General features: G+C 30.8%; 1 protein-coding gene across 47 annotated transcripts in view; it reads left to right on the top strand.

The window, feature by feature from the left end:
• The window catches only part of RIMS1 (regulating synaptic membrane exocytosis 1), a 469,154-nt gene that overhangs the window by 306,850 nt on the left and 139,845 nt on the right, over window positions 1–22,459 (top strand). For 23 of the 47 annotated variants that reach the window (XM_079146449.1, XM_079146447.1, XM_079146448.1 and 20 more), the window contains 11 exons: window positions 429–552; window positions 3,827–3,873; window positions 5,714–5,826; window positions 7,637–7,767; window positions 8,220–8,391; window positions 8,521–8,674; window positions 9,759–9,830; window positions 14,473–14,629; window positions 15,320–15,445; window positions 17,092–17,154; window positions 22,109–22,198. In XM_079146449.1, coding sequence (XP_079002575.1) covers window positions 429–552; window positions 3,827–3,873; window positions 5,714–5,826; window positions 7,637–7,767; window positions 8,220–8,391; window positions 8,521–8,674; window positions 9,759–9,830; window positions 14,473–14,629; window positions 15,320–15,445; window positions 17,092–17,154; window positions 22,109–22,198 — 1,249 coding nt within the window. Of the gene's footprint in view, window positions 1–428; window positions 553–3,826; window positions 3,874–5,713; window positions 5,827–7,636; window positions 7,768–8,219; window positions 8,392–8,520; window positions 8,675–9,758; window positions 9,831–14,472; window positions 14,630–15,319; window positions 15,446–17,091; window positions 17,155–21,152; window positions 21,231–22,108; window positions 22,199–22,459 lie in introns of all 47 variants that reach the window. The other 24 variants (XM_079146461.1, XM_079146487.1, XM_079146450.1 and 21 more) reach the window with 4 other exon arrangements.

Raw genomic sequence — 22,459 nt, 5'->3', positions numbered from 1 at the left:
AAAATAAAAGATTTATGCACAGTTTAATAAGAATCATACATAGAGTCTCCTACATTTATTATATAGAGGGCATGCTGCTAATTATTATTTTCTAATGTTTCCAAAATAGGCTGTGCTAATTCCATCCCATAGCATGAGATTATTTTTATCTTATTTCTGGTATATCTCAAAATATAAAGGCAGTTTTATATTGTACTGTTTTCAGTGACCAGTAATTTTTTGAGAGAAAAAAGGAAAACATGAAAAGAATAAAGGTGTTTTAAAAAACCTTTAGTTCACATTATATGGCAATCAATTTGCTTTTAAGAGCAGAGCCTAGAAAATTAAACTATTTGTATATGTTTTGCATTTCTTTGTTAAAAAAGAGAAAAGATAAGAAAAATAAACAATATATAAGGTAAAAAAATACCCTTTTTTTTAAATTCAAGGGGATGAAGTTCTAGAATGGAATGGTAAACCCCTGCCGGGAGCTACAAATGAAGAAGTTTACAACATTATTTTAGAATCAAAATCAGAACCTCAAGTTGAAATTATTGTTTCAAGGCCTATTGGGTAAGGCTAAAAAAACTTGCTTCTTAAGTTTAGTAAATTACATGTATTAGTAGGATTTTTAAAAGAAGTTTATACATTCATACAGTACATGTTAACATGGATAGTTTTTTCATCAATTATGCGCATTTATTTTAGATTTTTAAAATTTCTCAATTTTTAAAAACTGGACTACTGAATATTTTTCCTAAATTTTGGAAGCTCCACAATTTAACAGTTGTAATATCAAAAGTATCAATATGGATTTTTCAAAAATGAAATAAAAATTGAAGTTTTTTTTCTTTTTTCTTTAGTGGCAGAACTTCTCATTTTCAGAAATTCTAATTTAAGGAGTAGTATTTCCTTTAAGAGAGAGTCAGTAGCAAACTCATCATGTGATATTTAAAATATTAATGATCTCATATGTCTTCATGAGCTTTTTGCTATTCTACAAAGGACAAAATATTTTTTCTGTATCTTTATTAGTGGGTGGTTCCCAATTCATGTAAAACCAAGAAATACGTATTAAATATTTTGACATTTGAATTTATAATAATTGATCATAGTAATTGGTATTTTTAAAACCTTTTCAGCATAATTTAATTATCTATAACCAGTAAAATACTTTCTATATCTGTATATAGTTCCCTATTGTTAGCTTTTTCTAGCAAACCCATGAAGTCCAGAATAAATATTTATTTTGCAAGTCTATAATTTTGAGGAGGCATTTTGTACCATCATATAGTTGGCTTAATGTTTGAATGTATTCTTGGAAATAATTCTTTTTTTTTCCTATTCTCCAAGATATTATAGAGCCATTAATTCAGACTTTTTATGTTGGAAGACTGCTAAACCTTAATTTTTGTTGTCCTCATGAATATATGTCAATGCAAAACATAAAAGAAATACAATTATTCTAATTCAAAGGAATGAAAATATATAATCATATACCAAAGAATCTTAATATATATAGAACTCTAAAATAAAGGCAAGCTTATAACCAATTTTAAGTGGTGATTCACAGTAAACATTGAAGACATTTGCAAAAGTATCGTACAGTTCCATGTAGATGTTTAAAATAACACTATGGTTTATGATAGTTTTACATGACATATGTTCTAATGCTGAGGTAAATATGAGACTGGAAATGAGGTAAGTAAATTGGAAAATGAATCAGAAGTTATATGAAAAATAAAACTTAAGCTCTGCACACATTGTCAAATACTTTCAAATATATAGTGGTTTAAAAGTAATCAGCAAAAATATCATTGATTTATGATTATTTAAGAAACCAACAGACAATTAAAGTAGACTGGAATAACATTATTTTTATTTTTCTATGAAAATTACTTAAAGCAACCATCATCTACATAGCGAAACTCTAAGCTACTGTGGATTATGGAAATCAAAAGAACATAGAATACAAAGATTATATTTGAAAGAATCAAAGCTGGCATTGACTTTCCAGTGATTGCATTATTAGAATAATTCTAGAGATATTTTAATAATTAAGTCTAATGTAGTTCTGATCAGAACCATAATTAAAATCAAAATGCAAATATTTATTCATAATTTATTTACATAATGATTTCAAGAATCATTCCTAATACAACTGATTTGCACATTGATTGGCACAGTATATTGAGGTATTGACCATTTGGGAATTCACCAAATTCAATACCCTTCACCTTTATGCTTATAATTGTTATTGAAACTGCTTCACCACATAACTTCAGAATAGAACTGATTAAGGAGACTTGTATAGACATCCTTGGAAAATATATGTGTGAAAATGTTACTGAAGCATTTAGCATTAAATAAATTTTGATTCAAAATCACCTTAATTTTTAATAACTTCCTTCTTATCCTTTCAATGATTCATAAAATTCAAAGTCTATATCTTGCTTTAGATTTCCAAATTCTAGTTTTATAATTGACTATGCAGCTGCTTTTCAAAGAAATCATACTATTTAAAAATAATTGTTTGTGAATTTTTTACAATTTACTTTTATGTGCTTAGATGATTTTAGAAGAAACCAACAGGGTAAATAGTTGGTTTCTTGTGTTTTAGGCATTTAAAAGAGGTCTCTTAATTACAAATTCATGTAAATGTTTTATTTCAACTTATACAAAACTTTGTAGAAAAACAAATTTTCTAAGATACACAGCATAGAGCGTAATTTGTAAAATTTCAAAAAATTTTGAAAAATTTATAAAAGTTGTAGGTGCACATTGCTTACAAAATGTAAAAATAAGAGGACAAGAAAACAATCAAATAGAGAAAACTGGTTTTGTTGTCATTCCCCCCTAAAAGTGTCAGGAAAATCAAAGGGAGTTTACATCACAAGGTAAGTGACTAGAAATTCTTAAATTTTATGCTGTTAATTCTGTTGGTAACAGCTAACTCCAGTCTACTTTAATATGTCATGTTAATACTTGTATAGTATTAATTTCCTCAAATTAATATTAAAATATCTTTGTAAAAGGAGAGGTAAAGTAGTCTTATGCAGTATAATATTCAAAACAAGGTGGTCCAGGGTTTTCGAGGTCACAGTGAATAATGGCTTAAACTGAAGCTATCTTACATATTTCTTCAGAGTAATTGTGAGTGTGACAGGAATGGATGTTCTCACAATCACTTTCTAGTCATACAGCAGACAGACATATATTTAGCTAACTACAGTATAGAAATATGAATCTCCATGAAGAATATATATGTGCATATGCATTATATATTCACATATATAAAATTTCTTGGCTTTTCTGTTGCAAGCTTGAGCCATCTTTAATTTCCAAAGCGATTCATCCTTTTTCATTTTATTAACTTTGCCCATGATATTCACCATATCATTTTATTTCAAGAGATGTTTCCATCCCTTTTATTCAGTAAACTCTTTCAGATGTGTTCGTAAAGCATATTACTGATTTGTAAAATTTGTGTCATTTTGATTTTCTAGAATGGAAGTAAATTATTATCTTTAACACTTTTTATTTCCAAAACCTGCTGTTTTGGTAGTAAAAATATTGTGGTGATTTTATCCACAATATTAATTTGATTGTTGTCATGTTAAAGTGTTTTGCTGTTAAATATATAAAAATTTATTTTATTGCAGTTTTTTTGTGTGTGGTGTTTGACATTCATGTACATTAGTAGTTATCTAAATAGTAACTCCCCTCCATTTCTACATTTGTAAAGACACAAAAGGATTTTTCACATCACTGAAATAAAATGGGCTGTGATTGCCTCAGGCAGAGTAGCTCACCTAATGGGATTTTCACAATACCCTGTTTCTTTTAGTGACATTCCCCGGATTCCTGAGAGCTCCCATCCTCCACTGGAGTCCAGTGAGTATGAGATTTCTTTGTTATTTTAAGTGCAGAGCTAAATCAAAGAGTAAAGACTGATCCTTTTTCCTCAGTTATTTAATATAAATGAATTGGTGTTATTGGACTAAGGTTGCCCTCACTGATACCAAAATTTGGCCACCATGGCATTCGTTGGAAATCCAAAGAAGTTTTACTTTAAAATTTTTCTTGTTTTACTTTTTCTTTTGTGACTATACAAAGATCTTTACTACAGTCCCTTTCTGCATCATAATGGAAGTCAGGACTGTCTCAGAACTCAATTATTATACCATTATATCATACCTGTTTTCTGCAGATAAAACTTAGTTGTGATACTGGATTATTCTGTTTGATTGGATAGCATCTCAGTCTTATGAGCTGTCTAGTTAATAGACACTCCAACAAATAATTGTATCCACCACCTAATAGTGTCGGGTATGATAATGGAAACCAGTGAGCAGAGAAAAAATTTACTGTGAGGCTAGAGGATTAGAAGAATTATCTACATGGAAATTGAAGTCACTCAGGATGAGTTAAGATGATATTGTCTACAATAAACTAGAGATAAATATTAAAATTTTTATTGATAATATATTTTTCCATGGATTGGCATTAAATTAATACTTGGGCTCAATTTCCAAGTGTTATTGTTGAACTTATCTTATATGCATGTAAAATAGTTTGATTTAGGGGAAAACCAGTGATAGTGATTGGAAGAGAGAAAATCCGTGAGTCGAATAAGCAAGGACCCAAAGACAAGGTTATCATCTTAAAGGCATGCCACCATGTTCTCATACCTGCCAGATTTGACTTTGAGCTATAGACCAAAACAAATGAGAAATGGGAGTAACTAGTTGCGTAAGTATAGTATTGATAAGATGAAAAAATAATGGATTCTTAAAATATAAGAAATAAACTGATTTTAGAAGCAACAATATTTCTATTCTGAGACTTGATAAAAATTATCTTAAAAGACCTGATAAAAGAGACATAGTAACAAAAAATTTTATAGATCTGTTTCTTGTAGTTATAACTTTCCTTTAGAATCCAGGAAATGATGGCATGTGGCTTAGAGTTCATTTGTGAGTACAGAAAAACAATGTGTCCATGACATACCTCAGGCAATATCCACAAAAAATAGTTTTTCTCTGTGAAACATCTGCTGAGTTTGAATGGCTGTGTGTTCAAGGTTATACTAGTGGGGTAATTATATTCTGTAGGCATTCTTTACTTCATCCGTGTCAGAGTACACTCAGAAAAAGAGAGCCAGCCTCCTGTGTTTGAAGGTAAAGCAAGTCATTGTGCTGAATAATGAGAAGCAGCATTCTCAAAGGATAAAGAGATTCATAGTAAGATTAAAAGTAAGAAAGATGATAAATTTTAAAACAATGATGTAATATAAAGCTAGATGTGATTCATAAATTATATTCCATATGTATTTATTTTAATTTTCTATGATACCTTATAATAAATTATCCATTTGCCACCACAATTAACAGGCACCATCATCCTTATTACTAATGCATGAAGCCTTTACCTATATGTGGATTTATAAGAGCCTATGCAGTACAGTACCTTTCCAAAATATAGCAGATCAATAACTTTCAAGTTGAAACAAATTAATGCAACATCTTGCTAAATCATTTAAAATATCTTCAAAATAGGAGCTTAACCAAAGAAAACAAAATGAATTTCTATAATTATCCCTTTAAAAGTAGGCTCTGTATCAATGCTAGTAATTATTGTTTTATACAAATAACAGGTACATTAAACATTTTATAAATAAGAGGTATTCCTCAAACTTACACTTAAAATGTTCATTTCTTTTTTCTCATTTTAGGTTCAAGTTCCTTTGAATCTCAAAAGATGGAAAGGCCTTCCATTTCTGTTATTTCTCCAACAAGTCCTGGAGCTCTGAAAGATGCCCCACAAGTCTTACCAGGGCAACTTTCTGTATGTATTTTTTGTTACTGTTTGAGTGTGTCTTAAAAAAAATGCCTGGCTTTTCTTGAAGCCGAAAATAAATACATAGTCATATGACACCATAATCATTTTGTCAGTTTTTAAGCGTTCCTTTAGCTATTCCTTTAATTCATATATTTATATGGAAATATTTATTGAATGTCTATAATATACCAGATACTCTCAATGCTAATTAATAAATGATAACATAAGTAAAATGTACATTATTTTGGTATGCTGTATAAATGTTTCTAAGGTAATAATTGTTTATACATAATTTTCTTAGAAAGCCATGTTCAATGTACTTAATCACGTCTGAGCCTGGAACCTGAGGAGCTTAAATTTAAAATAATCTTTGTAAGTTCCTAAGACATTTGGTGAAATGGTAGCATTGCAGGCACTCTAAAAAAGCTGCCATTTCTTTCACTGTTGCCTCATTGTGTGATCTGGGGAAAACCAGAGTCAGGACATTGTAGTTAACTATTATGAAGAGTTACATCAGTATAGACTGATGCAGAACATGGGACATGTGACTGAATAACTAAAAAGAAGACCTAACTTCAAATTATTCTACAATTAATTGATTTTTGCTGTTTTGGTAATGTGTTTATTTCTGTTTCAATCTTTGCTCTTCTTGATTTTAATTAGTCAAAGATAAATGTAAGCTCACTTATTATTTTCAAAGACTTTCTTGGTTTTACTCCTACTTTTAATATATGGAATTGCCTAGTATAGGCCCTTATATTTATTTTATCTGTTCCCAAAACCTTTTTTTTCCCCAATGTGTTTGTGTATACTCTTTATATTTTTAAAAGAGTGAAAATCTATTTGGATTTTATGAGAAACATATCTCTGGTATTACAGAGAGTTGTAGTCATACAGATCTAGATGCTTAATCTGCCCCTCATTATGAAAGAACACTCCCATATTAAATTATCTTATTTTGTTATCATGACTCTTAAATATGCTCCAGTATGTGATCATCAGCCACATATATTTATATTTCTTATTCAACTCTAAAATCAAAAGGAACTTCTAGATTAGAGAAATAAAAAGAACAATTGAAGTCGACATGGTCAGTTTAATGTCTCATTACAAGGTCTTTGACAATAGAATGTCAGTGTGCTGTTTCCCCATTTTCTTAGTTTAACTATCAAGAAATCTTGGTTAGCAGAAATATCATCTGTCCCTCATGTGGTTTGAAGGCATAATTTATGTACTGAGACATCCTTTGTTTTTTCCACTTCTCTTATGAATTAGCTTGTAGTAGCTTGTCAATCATAAAACTTATATGAGAAAAATCCCAGGAAACACTTAGCAGCTTCCTGATCTCTTCTCGTCCCTTGTATCGTAATACCGAAACTTCTTTCATCTACCCATGGTGCTAGAAAATGCATTTTGCTGACCTATAATGAAGTCCTGGTAATTACCAAACTTCTGGGTTTAGCATTTAAAAAACAAAGATGATGATTTCAATATTCCTCTCTTCCCTGAATTGTGGCATAAGTTATAGTACTGCAGGCCTGTCAGCTGTAAGTTATGTTCAAAATGCTTCAAGAGAAAAGTTTAAATTCTAGATGGTTATACTTTCCTGTTGGTATTCTTTTCGGAAATAATACCTGAAATTCCATTGTAATGTCAATATAACTCCAATTATATTCCTTTATAATTCCAATATAATCCCATTATAATTCCAATATATTTCAAAATGTTTTTCTTTAAATATAATTTTGATATTTAATGTAAAAATGATAATATCTCATGCTTTTTTACAAATAATTCCTTTCTGCATTGCTCTTAGGTGAAGCTGTGGTATGATAAAGTGGGACACCAGCTGATTGTAAATGTTCTGCAAGCAACAGACCTACCCTCTAGAGTAGATGGGCGTCCCAGAAATCCTTATGTAAAAATGTATTTTCTTCCAGATAGAAGGTAGTGAATAATTTTAGAATAAAGTCAATTAAATATAAATTAATGAAAAAAGATAGACTATTCTCTTCTGAAGTATATTTTTTAAATATTATAGGTAATGTTTTCTGAGATAATAAACTTCATTATATGTAAAAAAAAAAATCCCTCAAACTTTTTGTTTACTTGAAAATAATCTGTCAGTTTTAAAACTTGTCCATTACCTTGTTTATACATCTCTTCATTAGCAGCACATCATTTAGAATATATCTTTGTGTGTTTGTGTCTGTAAGCATAGCTACTGTTTACATTGAAGTTAAAATTAGAATACTCTCTAATGCTTTAGTCTTTTCAGACTTTTATGTTATACTCTAAAAGTAATAAAAATACCAATGGCAGGATTACCTGTAACTACAGTAGGTGGCAGCATATACTTGTTTTTGCTTGTGCATTTACAAAACATCCTTATTTTTCAGTGATAAAAGTAAAAGGAGGACCAAAACAGTAAAGAAAGTACTAGAACCAAAATGGAATCAAACTTTTGTCTATTCACATGTACATCGTAGAGATTTTAGAGAGCGAATGTTAGAAATAACTGTGTGGGATCAACCAAGAGTGCAAGAAGAAGAAAGTGAATTTCTTGGAGAGGTGATGTATATTGTACAGATTCAAGTTAAATGCTTAATGAGGTTTTTTTTAAATAAGTGTTAATTATGATTACTGCTACATTTTGTTTTGGTAAAGGTACTTAATTTAATTTGAGAACCACCCTTTCAGATCCTCATAGAATTGGAGACAGCACTTTTAGATGACGAGCCACATTGGTATAAACTTCAGACACACGATGAATCTTCACTACCTCTGCCTCAGCCATCACCTTTCATGCCAAGGCGACACATTCATGGAGAAAGCTCTAGCAAAAAGCTTCAAAGTAGGTCAAGGTCTTTTTAATCACCAGAAACTAATTAAGTGGCAATGATCTACTTAGAGATTAACTTGGAAGATAATTTTTCAATTGTTTTATCAGAAATTAAACTATTAGAAAATTGTTCATCTATATAAAGAGGCCGGGCGAAAGTATTTTCTGCATTTCCACAATAAAATAATATATATAACATAGTAGAGGAATTCCAGAGCTGAAAACTAAAAAAACATGAGTTATAATTCTTGTGCAGGGCTCTTTAAGTTGCTGATTGGCCAATTGATAGATTAATTTCCATTATTATTAATGGGTGGCTACATGAAAGGTCTTAATAACTTTATAGTTCATGGATATTTTTAGTATTATATTAATAAGAAATATGTTTTTTGAACATTGGAAAGTAAGTTTACTTTTCCTCATTTGGTGGTTAGGAAAATTTATTTTGCTGTAGTTATCTAGTAATTTTTGAGCTGTGAGTAAATTTCTTATTTAGCAACTGGAACTTAGAAGCCTCATTGCTGTAACCAGGAAACAAATATTTTTTGTGCAGTTGAATATTTCATGTCAGCCCTTTCTTGATCAATCATTTCCCCCAAATTAATGTTTAATGCAGTGTAATGGCTAATTCTAGAACATAAATATTTTAAATAGAGCCCTGATGTCCTTTCAGTACTATGAGCTCAGCAGAGCTCCAGTCAAGGGAGGTTCTTTGAACCTTCTCTACTCAGCCCCATCCTTCCTGAACTGCCCAGGAAGGTGCTTTGCAGTGCAGAAAACAGTGCATATACATTGCTATAGGCTTTTAGTGTAGAATTTTAATTAAAGAGTAATCTGAAAGGTCAAAATCTTATTCTACAAGATCCCTTTGCTTTTATGTCTTCTGTATGATGTTATAGTGAGGAAATTCGGAGAAAATATCCTTAGGGGGCAACATTAATGTCATCAAATATCAGTTCAAGTATTTATATTATTCTTGTTCAAAAGTATTGAGTAGCGATGTACTTATTAGCTTTGTGTAAAAAATTGACCATGTCCTTTACATTTCATAAACCAATCAGACACAGAGGTATCTGTTTGCCTTACTGTTGTGCAGGATCTCAGCGAATCAGTGATAGTGACATCTCAGATTATGAGGTTGATGATGGTATTGGAGTAGTTCCTCCAGGTGCGTTGGTGAAGAGCATGGCTCTGCTTCACTGTGCTTTCTTGCTTGTTTTTGCTGTCAACTTCCAGACTTTTTTGGGATACTGAACTGAAGATCTGTAGCACAGAAAAATCAGTATTTGATTATTCCATGGTGACTTGAATTTCAAATTGTTAAGAAAGTTTAAAATGCAATGGTATTTATAATACAAATCCCTATTGACTTAATTTAGTCAGGTTCATTCATCGAAGCCTAAACTAGGTGAAATTAATCATTATTTCACAATGCTCTTAGCATAAGTGAAAATATGAATTTCATTTTGAAAGGATGAGATGGATTGTATTACATAAAATTCCATTCTTCTGTGTTTTATATTTTATTTCTGTGATTCTCCTTCCTCCATTTCTGAGAACACTGTAGCCTTCCATGGAATATACTGAGAAAGGTGCATGGCAGGGATTAAAACTGCATGTGGCATGGCTATAACTCTAATGCTTTTGTGATGTGTTCACTACTCTATACCTAGAATGTGTGTGTATGTTGTTAAATAAGAAAATGCCTTACAAAGATTCAGTACTCACATGAAATTGACATCGTTTTTTTCATTGTATAAATTGGTAAAATTTTTGTGATATTGTATAGTTCTAATTTATATTTTCTGTCTGACTTTTGTCAGGGAAGTGTGTAAAACTAACGCTATTCTGCCTCATTAATTTATTGTTAAAAGGGAAGTAAATATTCTAATAAGAATAAATTAAAGAGATAATCCTAGAACACATACATGTAACTATTAATAGCAGTTTATTAGAATAATATTGTCTTATGTCTTCTTCATTTACATAATTTCTCAGATAGGAATGCACTTAATTTGAGGGCAATAATTTTGGAAAAATTAATAGACTCCACACCAGTGACTAAGTTGACAATTTGGAGAGATGCATACAACTTTAGGAGAAAATTATGGAAAATTCTCTCAAATCAGATTTCATTTGCTCTCTACAATCCAGAGAAAATATAGAATTTAATCATGTATAAAAGTAGCCAATATTGTTTAAACAATAAACCTAGTTCTATGCAGATCTACATACATTTATATTATTTTGATATCAGAGTATCAAGTGAGAGTTTTGAATAAGATTGGGTAGCATTTTGTTTGCTGTTTTATTTCTTAAACGATTGTAGAAATTATACACATTCTTGAAAGAAATGTTCACATAAAATATTATAACTTTTTAAAATATAATTGAAGGGGTAAGTGATTATAAATTTAAAACCATTGGCATATTCAGGTGGAATCAGATGATTCCTGTTAGGAAAGTCATCATATATAACACAATTATTGGCTAATCAGCATTAATGTTATTGTAACTGTCTTACGGAAGTAAAATTTACTTCTATGAGTAGTTCCCACATTTTATTCGCCTGTAATTTCATATTTTTATAGGGAGGCAGGACAGAATTAAGGAATAAATAAACAAATAATGAAATAAAAATTTATTAAAATAATGCATTTCTTCTCTTTTCTGTGAGACTTCTCATGGGTATCAGCACTAAGAAGTAAAAACATTATAGATGGGATCAGTGCTTGGTACCACCAAAGAACATTGAATTCTAAATATTCTTATATTCAGTACTGAAATATATTTCTCATACTGTTAGCAAACACATAGTCCCTTGTATCATACAGAAGCGGTGTTTAATTTTTCTTTTCAAATAATATTTTTAATTGTTTTTAATATTTAAGAATATAATATGCTGAAATTTTAAAGAATGTAACTAGTGGTTACATAGTAATTAGTGATTTACATGATATATAGCCAATAAATAATAAATTATGTTTCTGATGTCATTTTATAAATTAGTAAATGGGATCATGAAATTCATTCTAGTTTCAGATATACTAGAATTGGTCCAATGTATGAATATATGGTAGCTTCTAAAGATATATGTGGCAAAATAATATAGTAAAGCCACACAGTAATATATAGTACATTTTAAATGAAGAGGAAAGATGAGGCATTGATAAAATGGTCAAGAAGTCAAAATGAAGTGAGATGGTAAGATAATAAACACATGTAATACATTTCCCTATGCTTTTAGCAGTTGATACAAATTTGCTTCTACATTTTTCAGCATGAGTAGGAAGAGAAAATTTATGTAGATGTGGATGCTAGTTCTACATGCTTAATGGACTTAGTGTAATTCCTGTTTGCATATGACCTGAAGAAGCTTAAAGTCTTAGTACAAAGTGTTCTACCACAGCCAAATCTTAAGCTTTTCAATACCTCGGGTTTCCTAGAATGTGTTCCACATATTTACTATCTTTTTTTACATAGGGAAGCATAGCAGATTCTGAAAGGAGTTGAGACCTCCAGGACTACAGTTCTTTAACTTTATAGCTAGTCTTATTTAAAATAAATAATTTTAGCTGCTTAAGAAAAATAAAAACCATATTTAAAAATGCCCCTAATTGAAGAGAGGCATCTGGCAATTTAACTTTTGGAACGTCACAGTAAATTCAGAAAATGAAAAAAAAATTCTAAATTCTAACTCTGAGCCAACTAAAATATTGGGATGAACATTGAGTAACAGCCCCCCATTCATGTTTCTGAAGGTAGAGCACATATTGTCAATGTTAAATTAGACACACACACACACAAAAAAAGTTACTGTAAAAAGCAGAGAACTACAAATGCATATTTATCTGAGATGATTGAGTATAGAGTTGCACATTAAAATTTTGAATAATATAGCATATAAATGAAACTGAGAAAGACTTTGATTCACTACATGAGTTGATGTTGCCTCCAGCATACTCTCTATATAAATTTGGAACTTTCTAGTGAATTCTAAGAAGAGTTATATTAAATAATTTTAAAGTATGAAAAGTTTTAGGGTAATATTCGTTTTTCTGAAGTCCTTTGTTGATAATAGGCTAAAAGAAGCATTAATCTCTATTTAAACACAAAGAACTGCTCCAAAAATTAATTATATAACTTAATGGCAAGATGCCAAAATTCTTTAAATTTTATCTCTTAATATTGAATTATACCACCTCTAGTATATACCTTGAATATTAATTGAAATCTTAAAATTTATCATGCTTCTAATTCAGTATTGGTGTTCCATAACGATTATACAATTAATACCAAATGATATTTTAAATGTTAAGTAAATCTAACCTTGAATTAATTATCCATGAAAATAGTCACCATTTTTATAAATGAGCTGTGAAGTATATTCACTACCTGTTAATTTAGCTGGTCTGTTTCTCACCTTGATATTACAATTTATACATGTGAACAGAAAAAAATATTTTCTACCTAAAATTCTAGAATAATGTCAAAATAATGGCTTGACTATTATTTGACAGCAGACTAAAACATATGCAGTTAGGAATTGTACCATTTATGGTATCATTTTTGGTCAGTGTAATGATGTTTTTTACATTATAATGGAGTAGTTTCAACTTGTTTTATCTCAGTATTGTTATATTTCACTTTATGAGACATTTACAAACCTTAGTGATGTTTTAAACTTAGTCATGAGATGATGTAGTCACAACAAATAAACTGCTGAGAAATTATTTTTCTGTCTTTATAAGTGATGTTTTATGGCATATTTTGAAAAGAATGTGGGAGTTACCAAGTAAAAAACTGAACAAAAGATTGAACTGCCCAGTTATAACATTTTCATGGTTCATGTATGCTTTATGTAGTTGTAAATAGAACTATATTTTCCTTTTACTACACATTATAATTCTAATTTATCTTACTCTAATAGAAAATAGTGATGCTTTTGAAGAAATTTTATTATGGATTCAAAATTACTGTTTTATTTTAATCAAATCAGAGATGATATAAACCTTTTTGCTGCATGGAAGAAATGATCATTAGAATTTATTTTAATTGTAATAGTGTTAATTATATTAGTGTATGATAATAATTAACAAAATTAGGAGTAGTTTCACATGTCATGTTATAGATTTGATAATTTGTTAAGGATTGATTTTCTCTGCATTATTGCCATGATCATCTCCACCCATACAGTACATTTGAAAATTATAGTCTTGTCTATGGTTTTCAAAGTTCATAATCAGTATTTATAATAGTAAAGATCTGCTGCCCTCTTCATGAATTAAAATTGGCATGGTATTATTTTCATTTTTAAATTAAAATTGATAATGATAGTTTATTTTTTTTTTTACTAGACCATCTACAATCTAACTAAAATAAAATAATTTATTATTTGGAAGAAAAATTTAAATGAAGAACTTAAAATTGAAAGACACATCAAATTTCTAAGCATTGACCTGTGTATCAACTATAATTCATTGTCAAGTGCTTCATTTATGTTGCTGAAAACTAGTTCATTCATTCTTTAAATTAAATAGTATCCCAACTCTTTGTAATGTCATTTGTCATGTTCACATTCAGTATCTTAATAGTAGCTTAGAACCAATTGCAACCTGTTCTTATGCATGTATTTATCACATTCTATGTCCATATACTTAGTACATTTGGGAGTAAGGCTAATAATAATGATTGCATGGCATTTAATATTAATTGGTAGGCAAATACTTTAATATAATTTTGTATCTCCATGTTAATGTTTGCATTATAGAAAAGTACTAACAATTTTTTTGTGTGTGTACTCTTGCCAGTGGGTTATAGGTCTAGTGCTAGAGAAAGTAAATCAACAACATTAACTGTGCCAGAACAGCAAAGAACAACTCATCACCGCTCACGTTCAGTATCTCCTCATCGCGGCGATGATCAGGGAAGGCCGCGTTCACGTTTACCAAATGTGCCATTACAGAGGTAGGCTTAGTGTCCCTGACTATACTTTTTAATTAAAACACATTGTGAATATCTTCAAGACTCTTAACTGAAACAAAAATGATGTTTAGGTTAGTCAAATTATTTTTTCAGAATTCTTTGTAGGCAAAATGCTTCTTTTTCTATACCCCACCTATGCAGCAATCTGTTCTTTAATCTTAAGAAATTTTCCAGGGAATGGAAGACGTTTATGTCCCTAGGAGAGCTTTTGAGAAACTGTTTATATTCTACCTGTGAGTTTTCTTTCCTTTTAGGAGAAATTTTATAGTAATCATAAGAACCGTGCAGTGCAGTGACAAGGGGTAAGGTTAGGAGGCAGAATGTATTTTATGAGATTTATTATCATCTCCTTGAATCACTTTAAAAGCTTGGAGAAGTAGATGAAATATCTGTAATACAGTGCTATGTTTTATTTCATCCTGAAGTATCTTCTGTGGTTGTAAATTAATCAGATGAAAACTGTGGTCCTTTTTTTTGATAGAGATGCAATAGAAGGTTGAAGAAATGCAGCACAGCTGAAACCTAGAGAATAAATACTTTTAACTCATTAATTAAAATAGGTTTGGGGGAAGATGCCAGGACTTTTCAAGCCGTGTCATTTGTCCTTTCTCTTCGTCTGTCTGTCTGAGAAGATGATGCACTTTGAGTCATGAATTTTTGTCATCATTTTAGGAGCTTAGATGAAATTCATCCAACAAGAAGATCACGCTCTCCAACCAGACACCATGATGCCTCCCGAAGTCCAGCTGATCACAGATCCAGAGATGTGGATAGTCAGTATTTATCAGAACAAGACAGGTACTTGTCCAAATTATGATCTCAAAATTACAGATTTCTCTTTGTTCTATTTTAATGTGTACAAATATTGTGGCATAGTACATTAAAGAGTAAACATATGTCATCACTCAGAACAAAACTTCTCTCAAGGAACAGCTGTTAAGATACTCTAACAAAAATGCAACTCTAGCAAATATTTGGACAACAATATATTGTTATAAAACTTTTTTTTTTTTTTAGCAAAATCACACTTTATGTGTATCTAGTTGTAAAGGCAAAATTTGTTGTTAAGGTAGATACTGACCTAAATTTTAGAAGGGAGCCTACATAAACAAGTTTCAAATAATTATCTTTTATGGGTCACAGTGTTTGGGATGTTATTTTTATAATTATAAAAATTCTTATTTATGTAATTAAAAACCTTTTGGTTATGGGTCATCTGGAACTTAATATTGCAGAGTGTTGAAGAGAACTTCAGTAGTATGTTTTTATCATATACTGCAATTTTTCTGAAATTTCGTTCCATAAATATCTGTAAAATAAAAAATATTGAGATGGGCGTCTTTCTAAAACCATATATAATTTAGTTCTGCACTTATTTATGGTATATAGTTCTTGGAAGCAAATCTACATTATGAATCTGTTATTCTATACATCCACAGCCTTTCTTTCCAGAGTAACCACATGTTTGTACTATTACCTGACAAGAAGCACAGGATCTGATTTAAAGTTTTTAATACCCCCCTTGTGAAACATTCTCTTTGGGCTTTTCAAAGTGGGGAGACTTTCCAAAATGGGGAGACTTTCCGAAGTGGGGAGACTTTCCATAAGGAGTAAGGAAATGATGGTGGTGCCGAATGATTTTTTTGCTATGAAGTCAAGGACCAGAGGCCAAGTTGAGCTTCTCACTTTCCTAACTGTCACCCAGCTGTGGGATGTGGTGCCATGCCCTTCAAGAGGGGAGTCACCATGGGTACTAGGACAGGGAACTGCTCTGAAGACTAGGATTCCAGACTGCTTAGTTTGAACTGAGTTGAGTGAAGGCTGCTTTGTTGACATTGATTTAGGCCTCAGTGATTCTTAGTGTGGAGGAAAAACAAAGGGTTACCAGACCAAGGAAATCAATATAGTGAAACTAATTTGAATAAAGGAAAAGTATCAATTTTAAAAGAAAAACACCTAATGAAGTACATTCCTAATTGGTTAAGAAAAAAAAGTGATATGGCATTTTCCATGGTTCATAGAGCTAAGAAAATTATTATATTTTAAGTTGCTAAAAATTAATAAAAGTTTTAGGTCTCCAATTAGAATCAGAAAGGCAAAATTAGTATTTTTATAAATATTCAAATGTCTACACTTAGAAATTATTCCTTTATCTTATTTGGGGAAGGCTTATTTTTGTTTTGCTTTTATAGTCTGTGAAATCATTGTGAAAGTAGCAAGTCAGCAATAGCTAGGACTTCAACCATAATGTTTGTACTTTATTGTTTAAATTTTTTAAATGCTGTCATGTTTATTTTTGTTTAACCTCTCAAGCAAATATGCTAGTGCAGACAATCTGGTTTCTTCCCCTTTCATGTTTCCATTGGCATACCATTGGCATAATCCATGTCATTTAATGCTTCATAATTTATCTGTTTCACTCACCACCCATCCTGTCTGTGCAGTGAGCTTCTTATGCTGCCCAGAGCAAAACGAGGACGAAGTGCAGAATGCCTACATACTACCAGGTAAATACAGGGAAGTGGTAACGGTGACTGTGTGTGATGACTCTCTCCATTCTACTATTCTTCCATCTCTCCCTTAGTGTTATTATGACATACAGGTAAAATAAATTTCCCAAGTATCTAAAAGTTGTTTTATTGTGTATGGAGGTTATGGGAAAGTTTCCAAACATATTTCAATTCTAATCCAGGCAAACAACATTACTAACTGTGTATTCCAAAATCCAGAGACTGTTGAGCTTCTGTGAGACTGTTTTCATGTCCATAAAACTGAGGAAACAGTTTCTGCAAAGAAAATTCTAAATGCTCACTGTGAGCACCCCCCATATACCTGTCTAGTCACAAGAGTTCTGATTTGTGCATGGCAGTGTTATTGTTTTCATGATTATAATTTTGCCTTTTTATATTTCCTTTCAGAATCTACTGTTGTTTATGTTCTGTTTGCTTTTATTGCAGTCTTTACCAGTTCATTTTTAATGGCTGAACTTCTGCTTCCTTCTTGATAAAGAGTGAGGATGTTTGACATGTTAACTTCATAACTACCCCACCCCTGCAAGTTTGAAGTTTGTTTGCAATTTACCTCTTAGAAATTAGGAGAAAAAAAGATGTAATACTTGCCTCTAAATCAGAGCTTAAAGCTTGATGCTTTATGTTAGCCTCATTATATCTTGGATTTCAAATCCAAAAAGAAAAACTTCCACATTACTCTGTCAATATTTATTGTCAATTTAAAGTCTTTAATAGAAATATAACAAGGTAATCAATCAATGAAACACACACACACACACACACACACACACACAGCCTCTTTCAAGTATTTTAGCCGATAAAAAAAAAAAATAAGAGGAAATAGAGGAAAGGAGTATAACTGAATGCAAAGACAAGTGCAAGATTTGTTGTGTCTGGGGCACATGTTCTGTTCAATCCTGTAGCTGTGACTGGGCTAGGAATAATTATTTTAATTTTTATGTGTCTAAAATTATTCCTCTGATGACCATTGCCATGTTTATTTGGAGTGCCACAGGAAAAAATGTGGAAGTAATTAGTTCTGCTTGCCAATTGAGGAAAAATATAAAATTATGAATATTGTAAAAATCACCTTAAATTCCTTATATAAACATGTTCCTTATATGAACATGTTATTAGATGTTTTTCCAAACAAATAGTTTGTTAATAGGGGTGTTTTGTTTGCCAGTTCTGGAGGTTTTCTCTTATTTTTGTTGATGTGACTACAAATGTAGAAAAAGAAACAAAACAAAAAAAACTCAAAACCGATATACTCACAAACTCTTTATGTACCTGGTATGTACCTGGCACCCAGTTTATATTCCTAGTATATTCACACCTGTAGTCTGAAAAGAATTGGAAAAAAATATTTTTCTTTTTCTTATTTTTTATTGGTAAAATTGAAATATCAGGATATGCAAAATATAATATACTAGAGGCATCATTTTACACAATCTTATCCTTAAGATGGATGCTTTACTAATAATTCCAAACTCCATATATCTTATTTGTTTAATATAATTGGTACACTCATTTTTCATGTCTTGATTTAGGAGAAAAGCTTGATGCTTTATGTTAGCCTCTTTGTATCTTGAATACATATATTGTACACATGTGTGTACAACATAAAAGTAACTGAATGTTCAGCTGAGTCAGATGAAGCCCTGCTATAAAACACTGCTACAAAAAAAAATACAGAAAGTAGTATAACTAAGCAAATGTGTAGTTCAGAACATGTCACTAACATCTCCTCTTGCCCATCCCTTCCTGATTTTTTACATAGTATCAGTAATTGTCTCATTTAACTGATTTCACAACAGCTGTTAATTACATTTTTGTTAGAAATAAAATTGTAACCACTATTATTTTATTCCTGAATTTTCAAAAACTACCCTTTCTTTCATTCCTTTATGTGTAATGGTATAAGTATGGAGATAAAGAAAACGAGTTCAAATATATGCATCTATATATAAATAGAATCTCTTCTACACTTGTACTCATGTATTTATAAAATAATTTATTCTGTATTTAAATAAATGCATATATGTGTATATGTGCACATAAAATAACCACAGATTTTTGTGAATATATCAATAATGTAGTTTGATTTTTATAAATTACAGAAAATTATTATTAATATAACTTTCATGGATGAATCTCAACAAATGCTATGAAATTATACCTAATATGTTCCCTTAGGACTTTTAAAAATATTTTTTAAATAAAAATAAAATCTGAGGATTTAATACTCTCCAGTATGCATAAGGAAAATACGATGTATTGCATATGAGGCACAATGTTAAATACTTAATGTACTTCATCTCAATTTTCTACAGCACTTATATAAATATTGTCTTCATTTTGCAGATTAGGCTAAGAAAGTTTGATTCATAACAGAACAAGGATTCAAAATCAAATTGATATATTTTCCAACTAATTAGTTTTTCCAAGACTACAACAGTTCTTCTTGTGAGATGTTCTGTCAACAAGAGTTTGAGTCAAGTATATTTGGGAAACTGCACAAATTAAAGCCCCTCCCTGGAGATTTACTAGGCATAGCATATTAAAATCATGTACTAAAGAAACCTCTCTCATGTTATTTAATCCATTTCCCCTAAATTGTTTATCACAAAATACTTTTCTCATAAAACATTTCCTCAGGAAGTGCTCATGTAGAATATTGTAGCTGATATGAATATTTTGTATTTAATTCTCACCACACTTTTGTTAAATAGATATTACTTTTCTCATTTACATTTAGAAATAAGCTTAGGGTCTTGACCTGAATTTTTCAATCCCCAGCCAATAAGTGACAAAGCCGTGGTGTTTGTGCTATGTTTTTATGAAATATTAAGCATTCAGACTACATATTTTGTGCTATTTTGCATTGTTTCCCATCCCATGTCAATCTCTGATTACAAAGTTCCTGAATAAAAAAATAACTTTTTGAAACAATTGCTTAAAAATATTTTGTAGCAACCTATTTACTGCAGATATTTGTCCATTATTTGGTTAGCAAAGAAAACTCTGTAAAGCTGGTAGAATCCTTGGTTTCAGAATTTTCCTTTGGTGTATGCTTGAAAATGGTTCTTTGCTACATTTTTAAACTTAAGTTTTGAGGGTTCTCTTTGATTTGAACATTGGCATAACCACAATTAAACCAGGACAGTGTTTGGTATTTAGTATGTCCTTGGTAAATGTTTAGTCCTTTCCTAATCATCATACTTTAAACTAAAATGGGTGATGGATTCTCACAATGAGTAATTTAACTATGTAGAACATTATTAATTACCAAAAAATTAATTAATGGACTGGTTTGCCCTTCCTGGCCCATATAGTCCAGAAGCCCTAATAGATTTTAAGGAATTCAGGCAAAGTTGGGCCTTGTTTCTGCCATCTTATGCCAATTCAATATTCATATTCTGATTTATATCAAATGCCTGCCTCACCCAATTTCCAGGGGTAAATTAGACTTGGATCCAGAAGCAGATAAATGGAACTTGTTCCTTAGCAGTCACTTCTTGGGTGCCTTTTGCTTTTTCCTTTTTTTACTGAACTCTGTACCATGTCCATCCTTGTTCCTGTAATGCTGACCAATATTTGGTCAATATTTCTTTTTAAAACAGAATATTTACTCTTTTTAGTTACACCTTAATTCCCAAATTACATATTTGATTTGTACTTTTAGTTATGAATTATTTACTTCCATAAAAGAATCATAATTTCCACATTGGTTAATAATAATTCATAGAATTTGATTAGCAGTTACTTTTCCAAATAAGGCAATTAAATTATAATTGAGTATGGTGAAATCAGTTGTCTATGATTTCACATTTTCTTCATTTTAATCTTGCCTTCAAGTAATTATGTGATTCTTCACAGAAAAAAAATAAATTCATCTACCTAGTTTGTCAGCATCCTGCTTTCTTAATGTCCTATTAAAATTTGCTTCATAAATATTTTTCTGTTCCCTGCATGTTTGTGTTGCCACTTTCCAGACATCTTGGTAAGCACTGTAAAACATTACCACCCAAGATGCCTTTATTACAGAACGGCTCTCACTGGGATATCTACAGGTAAGAGCCATAGATGTGAGCTCTAGTTATAGACTAATCCCTAATCCCTTGCTTACTAAAAATACAAAATTTATAAAGCCTTAATATTCTCTTTTGAAATTAATGATAGAGTGAGAACCATTAATGATACCTAAATTGTTTTAATTACAACAATTAGTTGTAGAATAATCCTCTAAGTGAAATCTGCACACTCTTGTCAGAATTCTAGTTTGTTTCTTTGTCTTTTATTTGTTGTTTTGCTTGTTGATTTTAATTACCGTAATTAATTTTATTTTGTTTTATTTGTGTGTAATTTTAATTTGTGAAGCTCAATTCTGCCTGCATATACTAAGACCAAATCAGTGACTAGACAGGACATTCCCCTTCATCATGAAGGCTTTAACTCAAGAGTATTGAGATTTACTGATCAGATATTGGTTAGGTAAGAACATCTGGAAGTGCTGCCTTCCAATCACTTGTCTAGTGTTGTGAACCCCAAAAGTTGAGCTGTACGATTATTTCTTCTCTGATGTCCTTCATTTTGTTTTGGTGTGGCATTTGTTCTTGGTAATGAAGTTTTAGGCATTTTTGTTTTAGTGCTTCCTGTATCCAGTTTTTTCATAAGTAGGTGTGATTTAATGTCATATTTCAGTCTGAAATCCTTTTTTTAAAATTATGCAAATCAATTTAAGCATAATCTTTGTTTAGTTTCATTTTCTAAACAAAATTTTACACTGTCATCCTGTCAGCTATCTCACACCCTTATGAACTGAATCACAGTGATTCTACATTTTATGTAAAGAGAACATTATTTTATGCTTTACTCTCTAACATGGTCTTCCTTTCTTTGTTTTCTCTGTCTTTCTCTTCTACCACTGGATGCAATGCACTGGCACTAGTGAACTACAGCCCTCCCTTGACAGGGCTAGGAGTGCTAGTACCAACTGCTTGAGACCAGATACTAGTTTGCATTCACCAGAACGAGAAAGGTATAAAATATAGACTTTCTTAATTTTTTATCATTTGTACTGGTGATTTTTTTTCAATCACTTTGTTTTGTTTCATGTAACTCTCACAGGTTTATTCATTCATGTTCACTGTGCTAATTGTCTACATCTCCCCCCTTATTACACATGTCTATGTAGAGATACGTGTATGTGGATACAACTAAGAGTGCACATACACATATTTCTGTGAATGTTGAAAATGGTGTGATGTAATTTGTAATTGCTTCTGGCTGCTGCTTTTCT

This window comes from Sciurus vulgaris (assembly GCF_902686455.1).
Source record: "Sciurus vulgaris genome assembly, chromosome: 7".
NCBI classification, from domain to species: Eukaryota; Metazoa; Chordata; class Mammalia; order Rodentia; family Sciuridae; genus Sciurus; species Sciurus vulgaris.
The sequence above is the reverse complement of the archived record's forward strand: the minus strand, read 5'-3'. Positions and strand labels throughout refer to the sequence as shown.